The 21,669-nt window shown below is 46.6% G+C and overlaps 1 protein-coding gene across 2 annotated transcripts in view; it reads right to left on the bottom strand.

Moving 5' to 3' along the window:
• Positions 1-5,272: 5,272 nt before the first annotated feature.
• Positions 5,273-21,669, bottom strand: part of LOXL1 (lysyl oxidase like 1) — a 30,673-nt gene continuing 14,276 nt past the window's right edge. The window contains exons 2-7 of one of the 2 annotated variants that reach the window (XM_083413085.1): positions 18,157-18,265; positions 14,190-14,327; positions 11,545-11,701; positions 9,800-9,895; positions 9,037-9,194; positions 5,273-5,497 (exon numbers count right to left, since the gene is read on the bottom strand). In XM_083413085.1, coding sequence (XP_083269211.1) covers positions 9,075-9,194; positions 9,800-9,895; positions 11,545-11,701; positions 14,190-14,327; positions 18,157-18,265 — 620 coding nt within the window. In that variant the 3' untranslated portion in view covers positions 5,273-5,497; positions 9,037-9,074. The remainder of the gene's footprint in view (positions 5,498-9,036; positions 9,195-9,799; positions 9,896-11,544; positions 11,702-14,189; positions 14,328-18,156; positions 18,266-21,669) is intronic. The other variant, XM_083413084.1, reaches the window with a different exon arrangement.

Below are 21,669 nucleotides of genomic sequence, written 5' to 3'. Positions count from 1 at the left end.
CCCGGGGCAAGGCAAGTAATTTGTGCCCCCTAACCCGTGGATTTTAGCAGGGGGCAGAGAGCTGCGAGTGGGAGCGCCCGCCCCCCAGATGTTGCGCCCGGTGCGGCCGGCCCCCCCTGCACCCCCCACGCTACGCCACTGTTTCCCCTTACTTTTTAGGAGGGGGAAAGTGCATCTTATACAGCGAAAAATACGGTACCTCTTTTCCAGCTCTGGAATAACTCTCGTTAGTAGAACCTCAATATATTGTGGCGAGCGCATCATTCCTTCTATTGGCTGCAGGCTTCCGACACCATAGCAAATGAAATATCCCGAAAACATCTTCTTTTGTGGGTGCTTGACAGACTCATCGATGTGGCAATCATGAAGCTTCTCTCCCTGTGACCTTCAAATGTGCTGACTTTGTTTCAATTGATTTCCACAAGGGTGTAGGGCCAAAAATCCCTCATCGCTGCCCTAAAATATTCAGTTACAGAGGTCTGGCTTTGGAGATTATGCGTAAAACCAGAGTTGTGTCCTCTCCTGCTTCTTTCAAGGGGTTAACTCCGAGAGGAATGTGCTGAATCGGCCACTGCATTCTACTCATTCCTGACTGTCTCTGCCCTGACCTGCTTTCCCAGGCCCTGCAGCTTGGGAACTTGGCTGCTCTTTCTTGGGGAGGGCAGGCGGTGGAGGGCGGGGGGAGGATTACTGTCTAATCTCAGGAGCGCTAGATGAATGGAAAGCATGTAGAATGGCCTGGCGGGCTTCCGAATGTGACATCTACAGAACGTAATTGAAGGTGCCTCCTAGGGAGGAGCAAACTTCTCCATTTCGGTCCTCTCAGTTTCTCATCTTTCCAGTCTTCAGATGTTCACATTTCCACACCAGTTTGCTGCAATTATTATTATTATTATTATTATTATTATTATTATTATTATTATTATTACAGTGGTACCTTGGTTTACAACCATAATCCGTTCCGGAGATCCGTGTCTAAGCCAAAACAGGTTGTAACCCAAGGTGTGCTTTCGCCAATGGGGCCTCCAAAAAAAATTTGTTTGTAATCCAAACAAACAAACAAACAAACAGATGGGTTGTAATCCAAAGAAAGGTTGCAAACTGGGACACGCACTTCCGGGTTTGACATGTTTGTAATCCAAAATGTATGCAAACCAAGACGTATGCAAACCAAGGTAACACTGTATTATTATTATTATTATTATTATTATTATTATTAATTCAGCGGCATTTTAATGCAAATTCCTTCCAATATGCACATTGTTGGATGCGATTTTGCATTTTGGGATGCTGTTTTCACACAGCATCTCCTCTCCTGCCCCTCCCCCCACTGTTAGTTTAATCAGTGTTTTAAAATTATGAACATTAGTAAAGGTAAAGTTAAAGGGACCCCTGACCATTAGGTCCAGTCGTGACCGACTCTGGGGTTGCGGTGCTCATCTCACTTTATTAGCTGAGGGAACCGGTGTACAGCCTCCGGGTCATGTGGCCAGCATGACTAAGCCACTTCTGGAGAACCAGAGCAGCGCACAAAAACGCCGTTTACCTTCCCGCCGGAGCGGTACCTATTTATCTACTTGCACTTTGACGTGCTTTCAATCTGCTAGGTTGGCAGAAGCTGGGACCGAGCAACGGGAGCTCACCATGTCACAGGGATTTGAACCGCCGACCTTCTGATCGGCAAGTCCTAGGCACTGTGGTTTAACCCACAGCGCCACCCGCGTCCCATGAACCACCCTCTTAATTGATTCAGGCCAGATCCACGGTGGGGATGGGGGGGGGTCCCTGGGTTGGCCTGGGGAAGAGTTGATCTGATCAGGCATATAGTCAGGGGGTCGTGCATAGCCCTATTAATCAGTGGCAGCACCCTGTTTAAGGACCTCCCTCCCCAAAGAGGCTTGTCTGGTCTTGGCACTCACTTTGCTGTCATCTTTTTTTTAGTGCCAGAAGTAGACCTTTCTGTTCTCCTGGGCATTTTGAGCTTTTAAGCTCTGAGCCTGAACTGCAATTTCCAGTGTAATCCTATTAAGGCTTGCTCAAAAGTAAATGTTGCTGTGTTCTGTTGAACTTAACTCCCCTAGTAATCAGGCATAGATTTGCAACCTTAATCAGCTGCTCTTGGGCTGCTGTCCTACGCACACTTACCTGGGAGCAAGTCCAGTTGAAACCAATGGGGCTTACTCTTGAGTATTTATTCTGTTTTCATTCATTTGCTGCATTTCTTCCCAGCACTTCATTTATTTATATATTTATATATTTATATATATTTTTATGAAAGATTTCTCCGTTCGCAAAAATACGTGCATTGTCTCTTTTTCCAAGTTCTGTTTTTTACAGATCAGTTTCATTCCTTGCGAGACATTAGTCTTGTGTGCAGTACTAGTTTGGGAAGAAAAGGGGGGGGGGGAAGAGTTGGGATAGTGATTGGGGTGGGGTGGGGTGGTTATGCTTCTATTCTTCTGCTTAATGTATGTGTGAGGTTTTCTTTCAGCGTTTGTATCGGTTCTCTTACAGTTCCCTTGTTTTGTTTCCATGGCTGTCAATTGGTGGGTCTGTTGGTTGCCATTCTGAGGTTCTCCAATAGTTGCAGGGCTTCAGGTATGTTGGTGGCCATATACTGTGCTGTGTTGGTGGTTAAAGGTAAAGGTACCCCTGCCTGTACGAGCCAGTCTTGACAGACTCTAGGGTTGTGCGCCCATCTCACTCAAGAGGGCGGGGGCCAGCGCTGTCCGGAGACACTTCCGGGTCACGTGGCCAGCGTGACATCGCTGCTCTGGCGAGCCAGAGCCGCACACGGAAACGCCGTTTACCTTCCCGCTAGTAAGCGGTCCCTATTTATCTACTTGCACCCGAGAGTGCTTTCGAACTGCTAGGTTGGCAGGCGCTGGGACCGAACAGAGGGAGCGCACCCCGCCGCGGGGATTCGAACCGCTGACCTCTTGATCGGCAAGCCCTAGGCGCTGAGGCTTTAACCCACAGCGCCACCCGCGTCCCTGTGTTGGTGGTTACAATGAGGCAAAAGGAGAAGCTCATTAGTACTTGATTCCTGCTTGTTGAAGACGTCGGATACATGGGCGTAGGTTTTTCCTCTGGCTTAGGCTCTCTTGTGATTACCTGCTCTTCATTGCAGTTGTAATTTGAGAGAGGGTTACAGTTAAAACAAATGCATATTCATAGCACAATTATGAAAGAGCAAGGCAGATCACTTACAACCAGGCATAGAAAATAAGCAGACATGGATAGAGCTGCCCTGTTCATTTCTGACTTTAATGAATTGGATCCAACAAAGTTCTACTCAGACCTGAAATGAATGCATCTAAGTTAGCCATGTCCTTTAATTATACTGGTTCTACTCTGACTGTAAGCAGCCTGTTTCCCCCACCCCCAAATTGTCCATTTCTTTTTATACTGTTTTGTTTTTATTGTTTACCAGGTTGCTAACTGTCCCGAAAACCAGCTGGTATGCAAAAACAAAGCCAGCAAACAAACAAATGTGTTTCCTGATGACTTGCAGATGCCTTTTCAGTTGGCTGAAAAAGCTTAAAATTGATTAATCAGTTATTAAAGGTTAGAACCTTAAAGAAACAAACAAACAGCAGGTTGAACAATGCCTGCAATTAGACCACCTTCTGTTGATGCAAGAGATGTCACTTTGGAGTTACAGTATACTGAGGTCCTTGCCTCACACAATGTGTTACAAATGCATCAGGTTTCCTTCAGACAGTCAATGCTGTTACGAGTCTGGATGAAACCCCAGATCCCCTACCAAACCTGGGACCCTATATCTGTGAGAGCAAAGCTTGCCAAACCCGTAACTTTGTCAAGCATGGGTGGTTAAGTTCCACGATTCAGCATGAGCAAAGAATTTGCTCTGGGTTCTAGCTGTGACATAGAACCAGAACCAGAGTTGTGTGTGAGTGAGTTGGAAGGAGGCTGGAAGCTAGAGAGACACATTTGCTCCATATTGGGCTTTGGGGCTCCCCTGGAAACCTCATGCAGATGCAAGATCTGTTGGGGTTTTAATGCTCCTATGCTCAGGTTGTATATACAGTGGTACCTCGCAAGACGAAAAACTCGCAAGACGAAAGAGTTTTTTGTTTTTTGAGTTGCTTCGCAAGACGAATTTCCCTATGGGCTTGCTTCGCAAGACGAAAACGTCTTGCGCCTTTTTCTTAAAACCGTCAATGCATTCCTATGGGAAACCGTCAATGCATTTCCTATGGGAAACCGTGCTTCGCAAGACGAAAAATTAACAAGACGAAAAAACTCGCAGAACGAATTAATTTCGTCTTACGAGGCACCACTGTACAGTCAAACCTCGGTTGTTGAACGTAATCTGTTCTGGAAGCCCGTTCAACTTCTGAAATGTTTGACAATTGAGGCGTGGCTTTGATTGGTTGCAAGAGCTTCCTGCACTCAAGCGGAAGCTGCGTCAGACATTTGCTTCCGAAAAATGTTTGAAAAACGGAGCATTTACTTCCAGGTTTTCGGCATTCGGGAGCCGAAATGTTCCAAAATGGAGCTGTTTGGGAATCGAGGTTTGACTGCATGTGGAAATAAAACCATGTATCCTAAAGACACCACATGAAGGAGAGACTCCATTTTATGTGAAGCAAAATGACTGTGCTGTAGAATCCACTGTGAACACTGCTCAGTTGAATCGAGTGTTGGAGTGCTTCTTCTCTGCTTGAAGAAGAAGAGTTTGGATTTGATATCCCGCCTTTCACTCCCTTTAAGGAGTCTCAAAGCGGCTCACATTCTCCTTTCCCTCCCCCCCCCACAACAAACACTCTGTGAGGTGAGTGGGGCTGAGAGACTTCAGAGAAGTGTGACTGGCCCAAGGTCACCCAGCAGCTGCATGTGGAGGAGCGGAGACGCGAACCCAGTTCCCCAGATTATGAGTCCACCACTCTTAACCACTACACCACACTAGCTCTCAGAAAGAGAGCAAAGCTACAGGAGAAGATAAAGGGCCCATTAATTTACAGGGGTCCACGTTGCCCAGGTGCAAAATTATTGCTACTTATGGTGGCTGCTTGTAGTTTTGCTTGCTTACCATGGCAGGATTGTTAAGTTTATTCTTGTTTATTGGACCTATTTATATAATTTTGTAATTTCCATATACCATTTCCCCCTGTTTCTCTTATTGCTTTGTTCCCTACTCTGGGATAGAAGATATTCAACGAAGAGCGGACTATTGTGTCCCATTCACACGTATCACATGCCCCCACTTCAAATGACTGATGACCTTCGTGCAAAACAGACACAGAGATTAAAGACAAAAGTATTTATAAAAGTATTTAAAGTGACAACTCTTTAACTTGTGTTCTCAAAACAAAGCAGTCGAACGGTTGTCCTCTCACGCAGATGCTGGTGGCGGTCAAGCCGTTTCCTCTGGGTGTGCTACCAGCTTGAGAGATGTTTGGATTTTGCAGGGTCTGGGGACAGGGGAAGAGTGAGGCCTCTACCATTCTACCACCCTGGTTGGAATCAAGACCTGTAAAAGGAAGAGTGAGGGAGAAAGGTCTAAGGCTACGGACAGCAACTGCACATCAGTTTTGTACTGGCAACTTCTTGATGTTTGTGGATGCTCCTTGTCAGGTGTCAGAGTCAAACCCCCATGGTAGGTTGCCAGGAACAGATAACAACAACAACAATTTATCTATACCCCACCCATCTGGCTTACCAATGCTTTTTATTCAATATTCACAGAGAGAGGCTTAGAAATGCAGCCTCTTGGAGTGATGACAGTGCTTCAAGTGAGTCTCCACCTCCCCTCTGTCACGGCTAGAAATTGGCCGCTGTTTCTTTAATGCTTAAAATGCTGGGTCAGCATGAGACAGCGGCCTGCACCGGGTTGTATATATATATCAAGTGAGAAATGTTAGTTTGTTGTTGGGTTGGTTGGTTGGTTAGTGAAAGCTGGTAGTGTTGATGTGTACAGTTGGTCAGTCGCTTTTGCAGAAAGACTTTTAAGAATAAAAGCAGGAAGTACTCTGCAAGGACACTCTTCTCGTGGACTCTTTTATGCCGACAAGGGTCCGAAGACCAGGAGAGGCAAAAAAGGGAGGTCAGAACCCCCCCCTTTTTATAAACACTGACACCCTCTCTCACTTCCACTATGCATCATCACTACGGGTGCTGAGATGTGCCCTCTGCCTCTGAGCTCTCTGCTCTCCTACTTTAAATGCCTGCTGGGTTCTGGGAGAGGTGGGGGTCTGGAATGCTTTCTAAAGACACTGTGCCCATCAGCTGTCCCCCATCTGGTGCTTCTTCTTCCTCCTCTCCCATTATTTCCCAGCTTTCCCTTTATCTGCCTCTGAGCTGTGGCCTTCCTCAAACCCCTGTTGTAATTCTGAACTGTTGTCTTCTTCTCTGGAAGCACGAAATAAATAAATAAATAAAAAATTGTCCAGTAGCACCTTAGAGACCAATTAAGTTTGTTCTGGGTATAAGCTTTCGTGTGCATGCACACTTCTTCAGATACACTGAAACAGAAGTCACCAGACCCTTATATATAGTGGGAGGGTGGGGTTTTTCTCAGAAGGGTAGTAGGAGATGGATGATTGACGCACTGGGTATGGTAAACCTGTTGATGACTGTTAACGACTGGAAGGGTCAGGCTGGGGAGGTGGTCTCCACCATTCCTCTCCTGTCCAGTCCCTGACACTCATGCACTTTTAAACTATATTCCTATGGTATGGGGTCTTGCATAGTGGAACGGTGAGTTTTTTTTATATTGTGCAACAGAGGAATCCAACACAAACATTGTGCTAGCAGGAACCTGCTGTTATTGTGCCACAAAGCTACCAGCAACCTGCATGCGCATCCCCTTGCGCATTAATGTTCCACTGGAGCAAATCATTTGGTCAATGGGACAAAGGAGACCTCTGACTGACTTTAACTCAGAACTACAATGCTTACAACCCACTGGGGAGTTGATACAATTGGCAGCAGTTCAGCAGAGGGCAGATGGCTGAAGCGAAAACGGTTGACTACAGTGTTGAGCAGGTGTGTGTGTAAGCCAATGGATGCTCCCATCTGTGCGTGCCTTCGTCGCACCTCTTGATTACAGTCTAAGGCAGCCTTTCTCAACCTGTAGGTCCCCAGATGTTGTTGAACTACAACTCCCATCAACCCCTAGCTAGCAAGGCCAGAGCTCAGGGATGATGGGAGTTGTAGTCCAACAACATCTGGGGACCCACAGGTTGAGAACCACTGGTGTAAGGCATGACATGCCTCCCAATGCCATGCTGGTTTTAAATTCTTAAAGCAGCTCAGCTTCAACAGGAGAAGTCAATGTTCCAAATGAGCCCAAGAAAGGTCCAGTTTTGAATACTCCGCCAGTTTGAGACGGTCTGCAGCAGGGTTAAGTGTGGATCCACTTCCGTTCATCTTCCTTCCTTAACATTTAGGGAGCCAGAATCGGCACCCCTGCAAATCCAGGATTGTGGCTGCTTAGGGAACTCTGCTCTGAGCACCACTATATCCCCAGGTCCAATCCCAATCCACCAGGGGCGTCTTCCTGCTTTTCCATTCAAAACCCAAGTTGGAGCAAAACATTGGAAATGCACTTTTTATGAGAATTCAAACCTAGGAATGCATTTTTATGAGTTTTTTTTAAATAAAAAAGAGCAGCAACACAACTACATAATTTTAGGGGAAAACACTCCCTTCCGCTTCCTTTCCCCTCTCAGTTCCTTTGTCAAAATCAACAAGCATTGCAGTGCAGTTCTGGGAAGGCTCCTGTTTATACTGGCGGTCCAGCGAATGTGGTTAGGAGCATGAAAAGGCTTTAGAAGCATGAAAAAGCTGACTCTGGTCAGCCTCAGGAACCAAAACATGCAGAGAGGCTGGGCTGGGCTGAGGAGGCCAAAGGAAAGATGGGAACTGCAGCTAGTGGTCATGAGTGAAATGATCGGAGGTGGGGACTTCGATTGCCACTAGCTCCTCTTGTCTGAGCATCTGCAGGGACATAGTGACTTGGGCCCTATTTGAGCCATACATTCTAAAAAGTATTGTGCCACTTTATGCAGCCATGGCTTCCTCCAGAGAATCCTGGGGACCTCAGTTTGTCAAGAGTGCTGAGAGACCACCCCGCTGTTCCCCTCACAGAGCTACAATTCTCAGATTGATTTAACTGTCAGTCCCTCTTCCCAGGGAACTCTGTGAGAGCTGTTCTGACAGTGGAAGAGACCTGCTTTGGGAGGTGCTTAAGAAGAGGCTGGATGGCCTTCTGCCAGGGATGCTGCCATTCAGGGATGAAGATGTCGTGAACCAGTGGTGTAGTGTGGGGCCACAGGGGTGGTTGAACTGGGCGCAAAATTCTTTGGGGTGCAAAATGTCAAAAGCAAAGCAAAGCCAAGCAATGTAGCAATAACAAATTTAAAATAGTGTGTCCTCATCTTCACGCAAAAATTCTCCCAATGTTTGCACAGGTAGACTGAGAAGCAGATTTGGGCAGCATCTGCTTGCTACGGCACCTTTTGCATGGGCTTTGAAAAGATGCCGGCTCCCGACCAATCCCCTGTCCTGCTCTCCGCCCTGCTCAGTGCTCATGGGATGCTGTGGTTGTCACTCAGGTAGGTCGCCACACTTCTGCCCCTTCACTGCAGCCTATTGGCGGGCAGTGCCTTGCCCCAGGCACTGACAACCCACGCTACACCACTGCTGTGGACCTCTAGATGATATTGGACTTTTGCACTGAAGCAGGCAGTTGGGCTAGATGACCTACAAGATCCCCTCTAGTCTCTAAAACAGTGGGTCCCAGTTATCTAAGTACTGTGCCCCCCTGTTTTTCCAAAGCCAAGCCAAGGACTCTCTACTTTTGAAAATGTTGATATCTCTATGGTAGTTTTTGTTATGTGACTGGTGCCACAGACCCCCTGTGTGGGTTACATGGACCCCTAGTTGGGAACCGCTGCTCTAAAATTCTAGGATTTCTCAGTCAGTTGACACTGGACTCCTAATCTCAGGGTCGTGGGTTCAAGTCATGGGCAAAGGATTCCTGCATTGCAGGGGGTCGGACTAGATTACCCTTGGGGTCCCTTCCAGCTCTATGATTCTCAGAACTCTTACTGGGAGATTTTGCAGTTTGTAGTGGCTACGTAGCGCCCGGTGTAGTGAACATTGCATCTCACCACATTGTTGGTGAAGTCCGACTCCATCACAATATATTTGGGGTTCACCTGAACCTGCGGCAACAAAGCAGAAAGAACAAGTCAGGATGAAGGATGAAGAACTGGGTGTATTGTATAGCCATCATTCATCTGCATAGTCAAATCCCTTAGAAATTTTATTTTATCTGGCAACGTCTGTAAACAGGAAGACCTTCTGATTTTCTTTTTTTCTGCCTCTGCCTCTTACATATAGCTCTGCTTTATACCCAATTTATAATGTAATAACCGTATCCATTTTAATTGCTCCTGGTTTTTTTTTCCCTTTTGGTTTTATTATCAAAAGCTCCTCATGCCTCTCTGATATTATTTTGTTCTTGGTTTTCTTTTCTTTGTGTGTATTGTCTGTTTTTGTTGCTCAATAAAATTCTAAAAAAGAAACTTAAAAATGTTCAAATTTCCTCCCAATCTGTGAAATTTTCTCTCCTTTAGAATGGAAACCGATAGATGGCAAATTTGGAGATAAGTGTTTTGGCTATGAAACATCCAAAATGCCAGCCAAAAAGCAGAATCTCTTCTACGAATATTACTGGCACAGCAGAGCACAGAAATTGCTTTTCATTTTATGGTCAGCTCAGTTTTGTCCTGACAGATTTAGAAAGACAATGAAGAGGACGACTTACCTTTAGGATATAATTCCCAGGCTGAACATCTGTGATATCAATCCACTGGCAGTCGATGTCAGCATTGTAAGTGTCATAACAACCAGGGCTCAGACCCTAACACAGAAAACATAACTTTAATTTGGCGCCAATCACAAAGCCAGAGTGGTACATGCTCTGGTTATCTCCTGATTGGACTACTGCCATGTGTTCTATGTGGGGCTACCTTTGAAGGAGACTCGGAAACTGCAACTAATCCAGAATATGGCAGCTAGACTGGTGACTAGGGGTGGCCGCCGAGACCATATAACACCGGTCTTGAAGGATCTTCACTGGCTCTCAGTACATTTCCGAGCACAATTCAAACTGTTGGTGCTGACCTTTAAAGCCCTAAACGACCTTGGCCCAGGATACCTGAAGGAACATCTCCACCCCCATTGTTCAGCCCAGACACTGAAATCCAGCTCCGAGGGCCTTCTGGTGGTTCCCTCACTGCGAGAAGCAACGCTACAGGGAACCAGGCAAAGGGCCTTCTTGGTAGTGGGGCCTGCCCTGTGGAGCGCCCTCCTGTCAGATGTCAAGGAGATAAACAACTATCTGACTTTTAGAAAACATTTGAAGTCAGCTCTGATTAGGGAAGTTTTTAATGTTTGATATTTTATTGCTTTATTATTATTATTAAGCTCAAACAGGGAAGGGGTCCACTTAGGACCTCCCCAGGTTGATCCCTGCTGAAAGCAAGACTGGCATCCATCAATCAACTGATTGGCAATGATTGCCAGTCCTGTTTCCTTAGCCTGTGGGGTTTAACTTTGAACTGCGCACACAAAGGAAGTGTTTTGCTCGACGTGTCTTTTGCCTGTGTGGTTTGAAAAACCAGTTTGCAAAGGCAAACGCTCTACCTGATGCCATGGTAAAGTCAGGCAACTGACACATGGATGGCATCACTCTTCCATCCCGGTGGATGAGAATATCAGGAATCAGCCTCCTGGCAGGATCTTGTTCCCCATCCCTGGTCTTCAGTGGCTGGCCAGGTTTTTATTCAGGATTTCCCCCTCAGACCTACCTGAGCAACTGCCAGAAGCTGAACCTGGGAATTTCCAACATGTCTGCTTTAGTCTTAAGCATGAGGCCTTGGCATCGCTACTTGCATGCCCGTGACCAACAATTCAGTAATATGCAAGGCAACACAATTACCAAATACAATGATACGATATCAATATACACTGCTCCATAGCAATTGTTGTTCTACTTTTCCATTCACCATATAGATGGGTTTATGAAGCATTTCTGTATCCTTATGCTGTGCTGAAGAAGAATTCCATGAAACAGTGGGTATATCTGGAATCACTGTTCACAACGTCTGTTTGCAAACTACTTTGGCAGTGTTGGACGCCATAAACAAAGCTTTACAGATTGTTTTCACCAGATAAGAATCTGATACATTGCTTCTTTCAGAGACTTGCATAGTCTTCAAAGACTTTCAGAGACTTATAAGACTTATGCTTATTTGGTTTTCTGTTTTCAAGAGAATCCATTAAGAGTGCATATTTTGTGACTTTCAGAGATTCATAAGTTTTCTGTTTATGTGATTTCATATATTTCATATTATATAAAGAGTGTGCATTGATATCATTGTATTTGGCCATCGTGTTGCCTTGGATATTACTGACTATTGTTTGCAACACAGGGTTAAATTGTTTCGTGACCAACAGCTGGCAGAAGACCTGTCCCGAGGCAGAGGACCTCCCTCTCCCAGTCCTCACCTGGGTGTGCGATGTACAGGCATAGCGCTTTAGGTTCCCGAAGTCACAGGTGGTGTCTTCCAGGCAAAAGCTTGCTTTGTGGCCCTCTGCCACCTTCTTGCCCGTGGCAGCATCTAGCAGGTCATAGTGGCTGAATTCATCCATGCTGTGGTAATGCCTGAGGATGGTAGCAGGAGGATACACACACAGATCTGCACAGTGCCGGATTTACATATAAACTAAACAAGCTATAGCTTAGGGCCCCACTCTTTGGGGACCCCCAAAAAAATTAAAGGAAGAAAACCCCACTGGATGTACATTTCCAAAATATAAGATAAAAAACAAATAAAACCTACATACTGCAGCAGTGTTTTGTGTTGTGTAGGCTCCTGTGATGTAAGTCATGGGCCCCACCTGCTAGCCTGCTCCCTAAAATATCACTGGTTTGTCAACAAGTTGTTGTTGACAAAGGACAGCTGGACATATAAAGGGCCCCATTACCTTCAGTAGCTTAGGGCCTCGACAAACCTAAATCCGGCCCTGGATTTAGTGACAACCGGAGGGCAAAAGTTTTCCCACATCTGCTCTAATGCTAGAGATCATTATATGAGCCACCTCTTCATGTTACTATTCTACATTACCAAAGCCCCAAGAACAGGCCTGGCATAAGTACCTGCCACTCTTGAGTAGGGATGTCAAAGAATCCCAGTGAAAATGGGAAAGGAAGTGGAAATTGCTCCAGTTCACAAGTTTACTGCTGGTCCGGTACAGAAATCACCTAAGGGAATGCGATCTGTATTCATTCACGATGTGATGTTTTTAAGTCCACAGACTTCTTTTATTTCCATATTTTGGTGTTCCCTTTACACAGAAATGAAGGCATTTTATGTAAATAGTCATGTAAGTTATTTAACTTGGGTACCTTATGTTAAATAGTGGACAGGGAGGTGGATAACAGTTTTTGGCAGAAGCCGAACTGCAGCGAAATGGAAACAGCGTTGATTGTGACGAATGTAGGTAGGGGCGAAATTTGCTGTCTTGTTACATCCCTATTATTGGGCAGCTGTGCTGAGCTGTCATGTCTACAAGCTGTCTTGGGTGGTCGCTAATAAATCACCAAAGGGGAAAACCTAAATGCTATTTTTTATGTATTCATGCAAATTTGGGAACAATGGCTGTAATTTTAATAGAATTGCAATATATTTATTCCCATAGTGGGAGAAATCCTTTAACTGGACTTGAACCAGACAGCATTTCAAACAGAGGACACTTTCAAACGGAGGAATTTCCTCTGACACCACTTCAAATTGTTGTTGTTATTGTTGTTGTTGTTATCCTCATCCTCATTTATATAGTGCCATCAATGTACATAGTTTTTCACAGAATTAAAAATGAATGAATAAGTAAAAAAAATATTCTACCCCAAAGGGCACACAATCTAAAACAACAAATAATCGATACAGTGAAAATCAAAAGTTTAAAATGTATAATTCACAAGTCGTTACATCAGGGGTAATAACTAGCTATTTAGACCCATGGCTTCAGGGGAAAAAAAGTTTTCAAGAGAGTTTTAAACACCAGGAGAAACTTTCTGACAGTAAGAACTATTTGACAGTGGAACGGACTCCCTTGGGAGGTTGTGGACTTTCCCTCCTTGGAGGTTTTTAAGCAGAGGTTGGGTGGCCATCTGTCATGGATGCTTTAGCAGTGATTCCTGCATTGGAGGGGGTTGGACTAGATGATACTTGGGTCCCTTCCAACTCTAGGATTCTATGATTCGATACAAGGATTTCAAGCATGTGGAGCAGCAAGACAAACAGGATGAGGACATGAGGACACTGAGAGGATTGTGCTCTGTAAAGTAGGACTCATGCCCCTCTGAGGACTGCCTTCTAAAATTTCCCACTCCAGGGCATGGTGGGGAATTTAAAATTGCTGCCTGCAGCTTTTCCCACCAGCCAGATAAGCCTGTGATTTGTAGTCAATAAATGCAGTCCATCAGAAGGTATTTTGTCAAGCCGCTCCTAAAAAAAAATCTGCAGATGACTTGGGCTCAGAAGTCACTTATTAAGTAAAAAAATTGCAAATGTTATTATTAATAATACATTAATAAAATTAGCAAGGAAGGGACCTGGGTGGTGGTTTTAGAGTGTCGGACTAGGATCTGGAAGTTTGGGGTTCAAATTCCCACTGGGCTCACTTCTGGTGACATTGGGCCTTCCTCAAAGGGTCATTGTGAAGATAAAATAGGAAGTGGGGGTGGGAAGAGATTCATCCGTGCTACCTTGAGTTCCTTGGAGAACCGGTGAGATAAAAGTCTAATGAATAAATGAAAAACTGAAAGATGGGACTGGTGAACACTAAAAGCAGCAGAAATATGAGATGATTGAACCCTACTGAACTCGAAGCATGGGAAGTCCCAACAAAAATTTATAATTTGACAAAATATTTGGACTTTATGATATGTATTGGTATAATTTGGAATAATTAATGTGATATGATTGGATTGTTAAATGGAAAACTTAATAAAAATTATATAAAAAATAATAATGAAAAACTGTTATTAAATCCCATCGAACAATGGGATTATACAGGGAACCCTGTTTATCACCCAGCCCTTTCCCAGCCCCATTCAGAGAGCCCCATGACTAGCACCCCCTACTTACTGGTGGCAGCTGTGCCACTCCCAGGTGTGGCGGGCCCGGTTGGGCAGGAAGTCTGCTGTGCCCTGGTTCTTCACCCTTTGCGGGAAACGCAGGAGAACTCGGACGTCGTAGTCTGTTGCTTCAGGCGTGTAGGCGGTGCTGGAAGGACATTAAAGCAGGTGGCAGGACAAGGTAAGAGGATTTCTGGGAAAGGATCAGTCCTGGGTGCAAATGCAGAAGGACTACCAGCTTTCGAAGTGCACCCAGTGTTTACTTAAAGGTAAAGGTACCCCTGCCCGTATGGGCCAGTCTTGACAGACTCTAGGGTTGTGCGCCCATCTCACTCAAGAGGCCGGGGGCCAGCGCTGTCCGGAGACACTTCTGGGTCACGTGGCCAGCGTGACAAAGCCGCATCTGGCGAGCCAGAGCCACACACGGAAACGCCCTTTACCTTCCTGCCAGTAAGCAGTCCCTATTTATCTATTTGCACTTTGACGTGCTTTCGAACTGCTAAGTTGGCAGGTGCTGGGACCGAGCAATGGGAGCGCACCCCGCCGCGGGGATTCGAACCACCGACCTTTCGATCGGCAAGCCCTAGGCGCTGAGGTTTTACCCACAGCGCCACCCGCGTCCCAAGTAAGTAATTTAATAATGTAAGTGTTTACTTACATGCCATAAAATAGCACCCCCAGCTTTGGGGTGATCATTGGATTTTTAAAAATGCCTTTGTATTTCTGCAAAAATTCCCCCCTTCTTTGTTCTTCGGTGGGCCCCATTGCTGTTGGCACTGGCCACATGGGTTTGCTGTTAGAAGGACTGTACTTCACACCTATTAGCATGGCTTGCTTAGTATCATACAACCTAGGCTGTGGTCCCAGGCATATTTACTTGGGAGTGAGTCCCTTTGGCCTCAGTGATGCTTACTCCCATGTAAGTGCTTGGAATCTTCTACGATTCAAGTTAAAATAATTTGAAATTGGTGTTAATAGTGATATCACTTCCTTTTGCATTATAACTTGTATATTGAATGAAGAAAGAGGTTGATTCTCCCACTGTTAAGAATTGGGAAGATCTGTGGTTTTGGTATTGTTTTACCTAAGGGATGTTTCTTCCATATCATTAAGAGATGTTGGAAGAAGAAGAAGAAGATTCTGCAGTGCAGATTAGGAGATATATTTTGTTGTCTTCTTTTAAAAAATGCATATTTATCTATATTAAACTTTTAATTGTTATATCTAGTTGTATGATTTTAAATGTGCGTTTAATTTTATTGGTCGATGACCATAAGGAATAATTGATTCATATAATACCTTTTTGGAAAGGAAAGGGTAATAGAGAGGGAATTGAGGAAATGAGAAAACAACAACACGAAGATGTTTCGAAATTTCTCTGTAACCACAAATGCTGGAGACATGCTGTTGAATAAATTGAACACCCAGATCCCAGGCTGGCTTAGGAACAAAGACAGCTGTTTTATACTAAGTCAGACCCTTGGTCTATATAGCTCAGTATTTTATATACAGATGGGCAGTGGGTCTCCTGGGTTTCAGGCTGGGTTTCCTTCAAGACCTGCCTGGAGATACCAGGGATTGTATCAGGGCACCACAGTTCAAGAAGGACACTGACAAACTGGAACGTGTCCAGAGGACGGCAACCAAAATGGTCAAAGGCCTGGAAATGATGCCTTATGAGGAACGGCTAAGGGAGCTGAGCATGTTTAGCCTGGAGAAGAGGAGGTTAAGGGGTGATATGATAGCCATGTTCAAATATATAAAAGGATGTCACATAGAGGAGGGAGAAAGGTTGTTTTCTGCTGCTCCAGAGAAGCGGACACGGAGCAATGGATCCAAACTACAAGAAAGAAGATTCCACCTAAACATTAGGAAGAACTTCCTGACAGTAAGAGCTGTTCGACAGTGGAATTTGCTGCCAAGGAGTGTGGTGGAGTCTCCTTCTTTGGAGGTCTTTAAGCAGAGGCTTGACAACCATATGTCAGGAGTGCTCTGATGTTGTTTCCTGCTTGGCAGGGGGTTGGACTCGATGGCCCTTGTGGTCTCTTCCAACTCTATGATTCTATGATTCTATTCTATGATTCTTCTGCAAGCAAGGCAGATGTTCTACCACTGAGCTTGGCCCCTTCACCAAGGTCATTCAAGCTCGGTGCCAGCTTCTGCAGCTGTGGAGCAAACTCCCCATACTTATGCACACAGCACAGACCTTATTGGCAGTACCTGTGCATGAAGGCATCTTCCATGAAAATGCTCTTCTCGTTTCTTTTCAGTGATCCTCTGGACGGTTAGTCGCCTTGGACTGGCGATCGAAAAGACCCAGAGAAACATTAAAAACTAATTGCTGGTTTGCTAGTCTGTGGTCCGCAAGTCATGATATTGCTGTCGTGAAACATTGCCTCATCAATATAGTATTTCCCCAAACATCTGCCAGATGAAACAAGGGCAGGTGTCGAGAGAAGAAGAGATCCTAGTCAGTTGGTTGCTATCTGTAATATACTCTGTTTAATGAGGAGTTGAGTATGAAATAGTCTGATGAAAGAACCATGTAGAACACATCTTTTCTCCCTAAGCTACCGTATTTTTTGCTCTATAAGACTCGCTTTTTCCCTCCTAAAAAGTAAGGGGAAATGTGTGTGCGTCTTATGGAGCGAATGCAGGCTGCGCAGCTATCACAGAAGCCAGAACAGCAAGAGGGATTGCTGCTTTCACTGCACAGCGATCCCTCTTTCTGTTCTGGCTTCTGAGATTCAGAATATTTTTTTCCTTGTTTTTCTCCTCCAAAAACTAGGTGCGTCTTGTGGTCTGGTGCGTCTTATAGAGCGAAAAATACAGTACTTTCTCCTTCTGCGTCCTGCTTGGGTCTACCTCCTAAACTAGATAGTGAAAATGTCCTTAAAGGTATCATCACATTTATCCTAACACTACCTTAGAGCCTAGAGGCAGTTAGGTTTTAAGACCTGTCTGCATTTAGGGTTTATCCACACTTACGTTTTGCCCCACACTTTCCAGGGGCAGCTCTGTGCTTTCCTAGTCCATGTCTGAGCACTTTGAGTGCCCCCCCCGCACTGCTTTCCCCAGGAAAACCCACTCTTTACCCCTGAATCAGAGCAAACAGCATTTGGGTTTTCTACGTATTGCCGTTTGCTCCGTTTTAGCTGTAAAGAGTGGGTTTTTGCAGCGGGGCAAAATAAAAGAAAAGAAGAAGAAAAAAAGAAGTTGTCCAACATAGATCTGGAAAGCCCAGACCTGTGCCCAGAAACGGAGAACAAAGTTAGGTATGGATGTAAGGAACTGACTTTTCCAAGTAGGGCCTGAAATCATGGAGAGCCACTGCCAGATAGATAAAGGTAAAGGGACCCCTGACCATTAGGTCCAGTCGTGGCCGACTCTGGGGTTGCGGTGCCATCTCGCTTTATTGGCCGAGGGAGCTGGCTTACAGCTTCCAGGTCATGTGGCCAGCATGACTAAGCCGCTTCTGGCGAACCAGAGCAGCGCACGGAAACGCCGTTTACCTTCCCACCGGAGCGGTACCTATTTATCTACTTGCACTTTGACGTGCTTTCGAACTGCTAGGTTGGCAGGAGCTGGGACGGAGCAACGGGAGCTCACCCCGTTGCGGGGATTCGAACCGCTGACCTTCTGATCGGCAAGTCCTAGGCTCTGTGGTTTAACCCACAGTGCCACCCACGTCCCAGTCATAGCCTAGGCTATATTGAGCCAGAGGGATGTCTGACTCGGTATGAGATGGTTTCCTGTGTTCCTACATTAGTGGTGAAAAAGTGGGCCCATTCGGGAAGGCCCCCCCCCAATGAGCTCAAACAGGCACCGCAGGGATGTTTCCAGCGGCAACCTAAAATGGCAGATCTGATTATGAACAATCAGACAGATGAACCACACAGCAGAAAGTTGTTTCAGGAGTGGGGGGTTGCGGAATAAAGGCAGCCATGACAGGACTGTTCCGAAGGAAGGGACATTACCTTGCAAGACATTTCTCTTCAGCAGCGCAACGCAGGGAGTAGAGATGAGCCCTTTGGACGTAAGTGGAAGCTTGGACATAGTTTGGGTCAGGAACAAGGTCAGGGAGGCCTGTCGAGAGAGGCAGGAGTGAGTTAGTTAGCTTTCCGAGCACAATTCAAAGTGTTGGTGTTGACCTTTAAAGCCCTAAACGGCCTCGGCCCAGTATACCTGAAGGAGCGTCTCCACCCCCATCGTTCTGCCCGGATGCTGAGGTCCAGCGCCGAGGGCCTTCTGGCGGTTCCCTCACTGCGAGAGGCCAAGTTACAGGGAACCAGGCAGAGGGCCTTCTCGGTAGTGGCGCCCACCCTGTGGAACGCCCTCCCATCAGATGTCAAAGAGATAAACAACTACCTGACATTCAGAAGACAACTTCAGGGAAGTTTTTAATGTGTGACATTTTAGTGTATTTTTGGTCTTTGTGGAAGCCGCCCAGAGTGGCTGGGGAAACCCAGCCAGATGGGCGGGGTACAAATAATAAATTATTATTATTATTATTATTATTATTATTATTATTATTATTAGCTGTTGTGATGTAGGTGCAAGAGCAGGGATCAGAAAGGTTTACCTCGCCTGGGCCAGTTCACTCCAGAGGAGATCCCTCCATGGGCCGGATCCTGCGTGTGCATGAGCGCACGTGCGCACGATTTCCGGCATCTGCGTCTGCGCAGTCGCGAATTCTAGCGCCACGGAAGCGAGTCCCCATGCTACACTGTGCCAGTTTAGTGCAGCACTCGGGGACTCGCCGAGCGGGCGGCTTGGTTCGGGGGACAGCTCTTGGGCTGGTTAAATGACCCCTGTGGGCCGCTTGTGCCCATGGGCCTTAGGTTGCCTACCCCTGTACAAGACCAACCAGCCAAAGATGGACTTATAAAAATTTTCAAAGCAGAAGACAGCTTTCATTTTTAGCTAAAGAGCCTGCCTGTCTAAGCCTGACCCTGTTTTAGTTTATTTTGTGTGTGTTGGCAAATAAAAAACGTACCTTGTCCAAGACCACTTGGCTGTTCTTCTGGAGTTGATTAAATCAAGTGTTTTCATTTCGCTAGGCTGGCCCCAACCAGAGCATCTGTGGTGATTTTGCCCCCTGTAAGGCCCAGCCCTATATTCATAGGAGATTTACTGATATTGGGTGCTTCCAGACCATGGCTATTTTCAAGCAAATGAATTCAGGCCATGCAGTGGCGTAGCATGGGTTGTCAGCACCCGGGGCAAGGCAAGTAATTTGCGCCCCCCACCCGCTGCACTGTCCCTCCCCCAGATAGTCCCTCTCTCTCTCTCCGCACCGCACCGCACGCCTGGCACCCTCCCCTCCACAGTGGGCGGCGACCCGGCGGCTCGGATCGGATTCGCACAGCCAGCACTGCAGTGAGAGAGAGTGAGTGAGCTAGGTAGGAGTAGAGAGCTGCGAGTGCGAGCGCGCCCCCCCCAGATGTTGCGCCCGGTGCGGCTGGCCCCCCCTGCACCCCCCACACTACGCCACTGAGGCCATGCAACTGAAGCTGATTGGATGCTCTTGGGGGGGGGGGGAATTTCTCTCTCCTACTCCCTCAAAAGCATTGGGCTTTTTGCTGTAAGGAAAGTGATGGGGAAAATCCGCTGGAATGCGTGGGATAACACTTGCTTTGACATGTCATCTGACTGCCCCGCAAACAAATCGAAGTGAATGTTCGTTAAATAGACAACATCATTTAACCTTAGGTTGAATGCTTGATGAGCATGTCACCTGGAAATGCCTTCAGAGGTGCACAACGGAGGGTCCTGCAGTTTTTGCCATCAGTGTGAAGACATCCCAGTGGTGACTCTAGGCTATGTTCATACCAGTGGTTTGTGAGGTTTTGCTTTGCAGTGTTTCAAGTCACATTCTGTTGCCCATTCCCTGATGTGTTTCCCCATTCCCTGAAGCTGTCATATGAGCATTCGCAATGGCTGCCTGAAATTACACACCTCAACTTAACGGCAGCTTCTGCTTTCAAATCAGATGGAAGCTGGTTTGTAGGAAAGTGCATCAAACAGGAATATTTCTCAAAAACCTATGGAATACCTATAGATTGTGGCTAACACCACTTGCCCCTAGCAGTGGGAGCATGCTGGAGTCAGGGTAAGCAGCAATGTGCACACGACCTTAAACTCTGGTCATAATGATCTTGTCCCCAACACCTACCTCTTAAGATGACCATGTGTGGGCCAAGCCAGCTCTGTTGTGGTTGTCCCCCACCCCTCAACAGCTCATTGTGGTGGGGGGCGGGGCTCCCAGGCTTTTGCCCCAAAGTCCTCTCTTGATGCACTCTTGCTGTGTAAAATGTGAAACCCGCTAATGGGCCATGGAGTTTCTGCTTGAAAACGAATGCTGACTGTTCAAGGGGAAAGCCTGCTCTCCTCTGATCCAGATTTTAATGGGAGCACCATTGGCCCCTGATTTCATTTTTCATTTTTTTGATTTTTACTGAGAGTGAAAAAGAACAATGCTTTCTTGTTTCATGGGCTGTTCTCCCCAGAGGAATCACATCACCACATTGGCTCTCGTTTCCTGCCTCGATGCTTAGTCATTTCTGCTGATGTAATCCCCTAGGGATTCTCACATTAAGAGAAGATGGGGGGGGGGAGGTGTTGTGGAGGGGAAGGGAAACGGTTTCTTTAACTGAGCTATTCCCTTCTTAAAAAGTGAAACGTGAGACTTGCCGCCCCCCAATTCCTTGAGCTGATTGTCAGTGTTTAAGGAGAAGGGATCTTTATGACTCAGTGATTTAATACATGCATTAAGAGGGTGGGGGTGGGGAGAGATTTGTCATCATGCATACATATACACACACTCCCCTTATTTGTAATAACTCAGGGATGAGGAAGCTATGGCTCTCCAGATGTTGCTGGACTCCAGCTTGCATCAAGCCCAGTCAACACAGCCAATGGTCAAGGCTGATGAGTCCAGCAACAACTTGGGCGATGCAAAGGTTGCCCATCCCTGGATTGGTGCCCCACCCTGCAGATCTTCACATGCAACAGTGGGCTGCACGTGATGGGGTACAGTGCCCATATTCACCTGCAGAACAAATGGTTGGTGTCAGACTACAAGCAACATAAAGTGGTGCCTCGCAAGACGAAATTAATTTGTTCTGTGAGTTTTACATAGAGCAAGTTTTTTTGTCTTGCGAAGCACCATGGCGGGGAGGGGTGGGGAGAAGCAGGGCAGCTGCCGCAGCCGGTCCTTGGACTCACCCGCGCCTTGTGGACACCGCGCGACGCGGCTGCTGGAGGGCGGCGGGGCTCAGGAGCGCGACTCCGGCTGCAACGCTGGCTGCTGGCGGCAACGGCTCCTGAGGGGAGCGCGCGAGGGCGGTGGGCAGCAGCGCAAGGCAGCCGGAAGGTCGGAAGGTCGGCCGGAAGGTGGGAGGGAGCCGGAGGAGCCATCAGCAGGAAGGTGGGAGGGAGCCGGAGGAGCGGGGAAGCGTGCGTGCGTGCGTGCAGTGACCGTCGCCATG

This window comes from Podarcis tiliguerta, assembly GCF_965153285.1.
Source record: "Podarcis tiliguerta genome assembly, chromosome: 14".
Lineage (NCBI taxonomy): Eukaryota > Metazoa > Chordata > Lepidosauria > Squamata > Lacertidae > Podarcis > Podarcis tiliguerta.
This window is presented reverse-complemented; position numbering and strand designations above follow the sequence as displayed.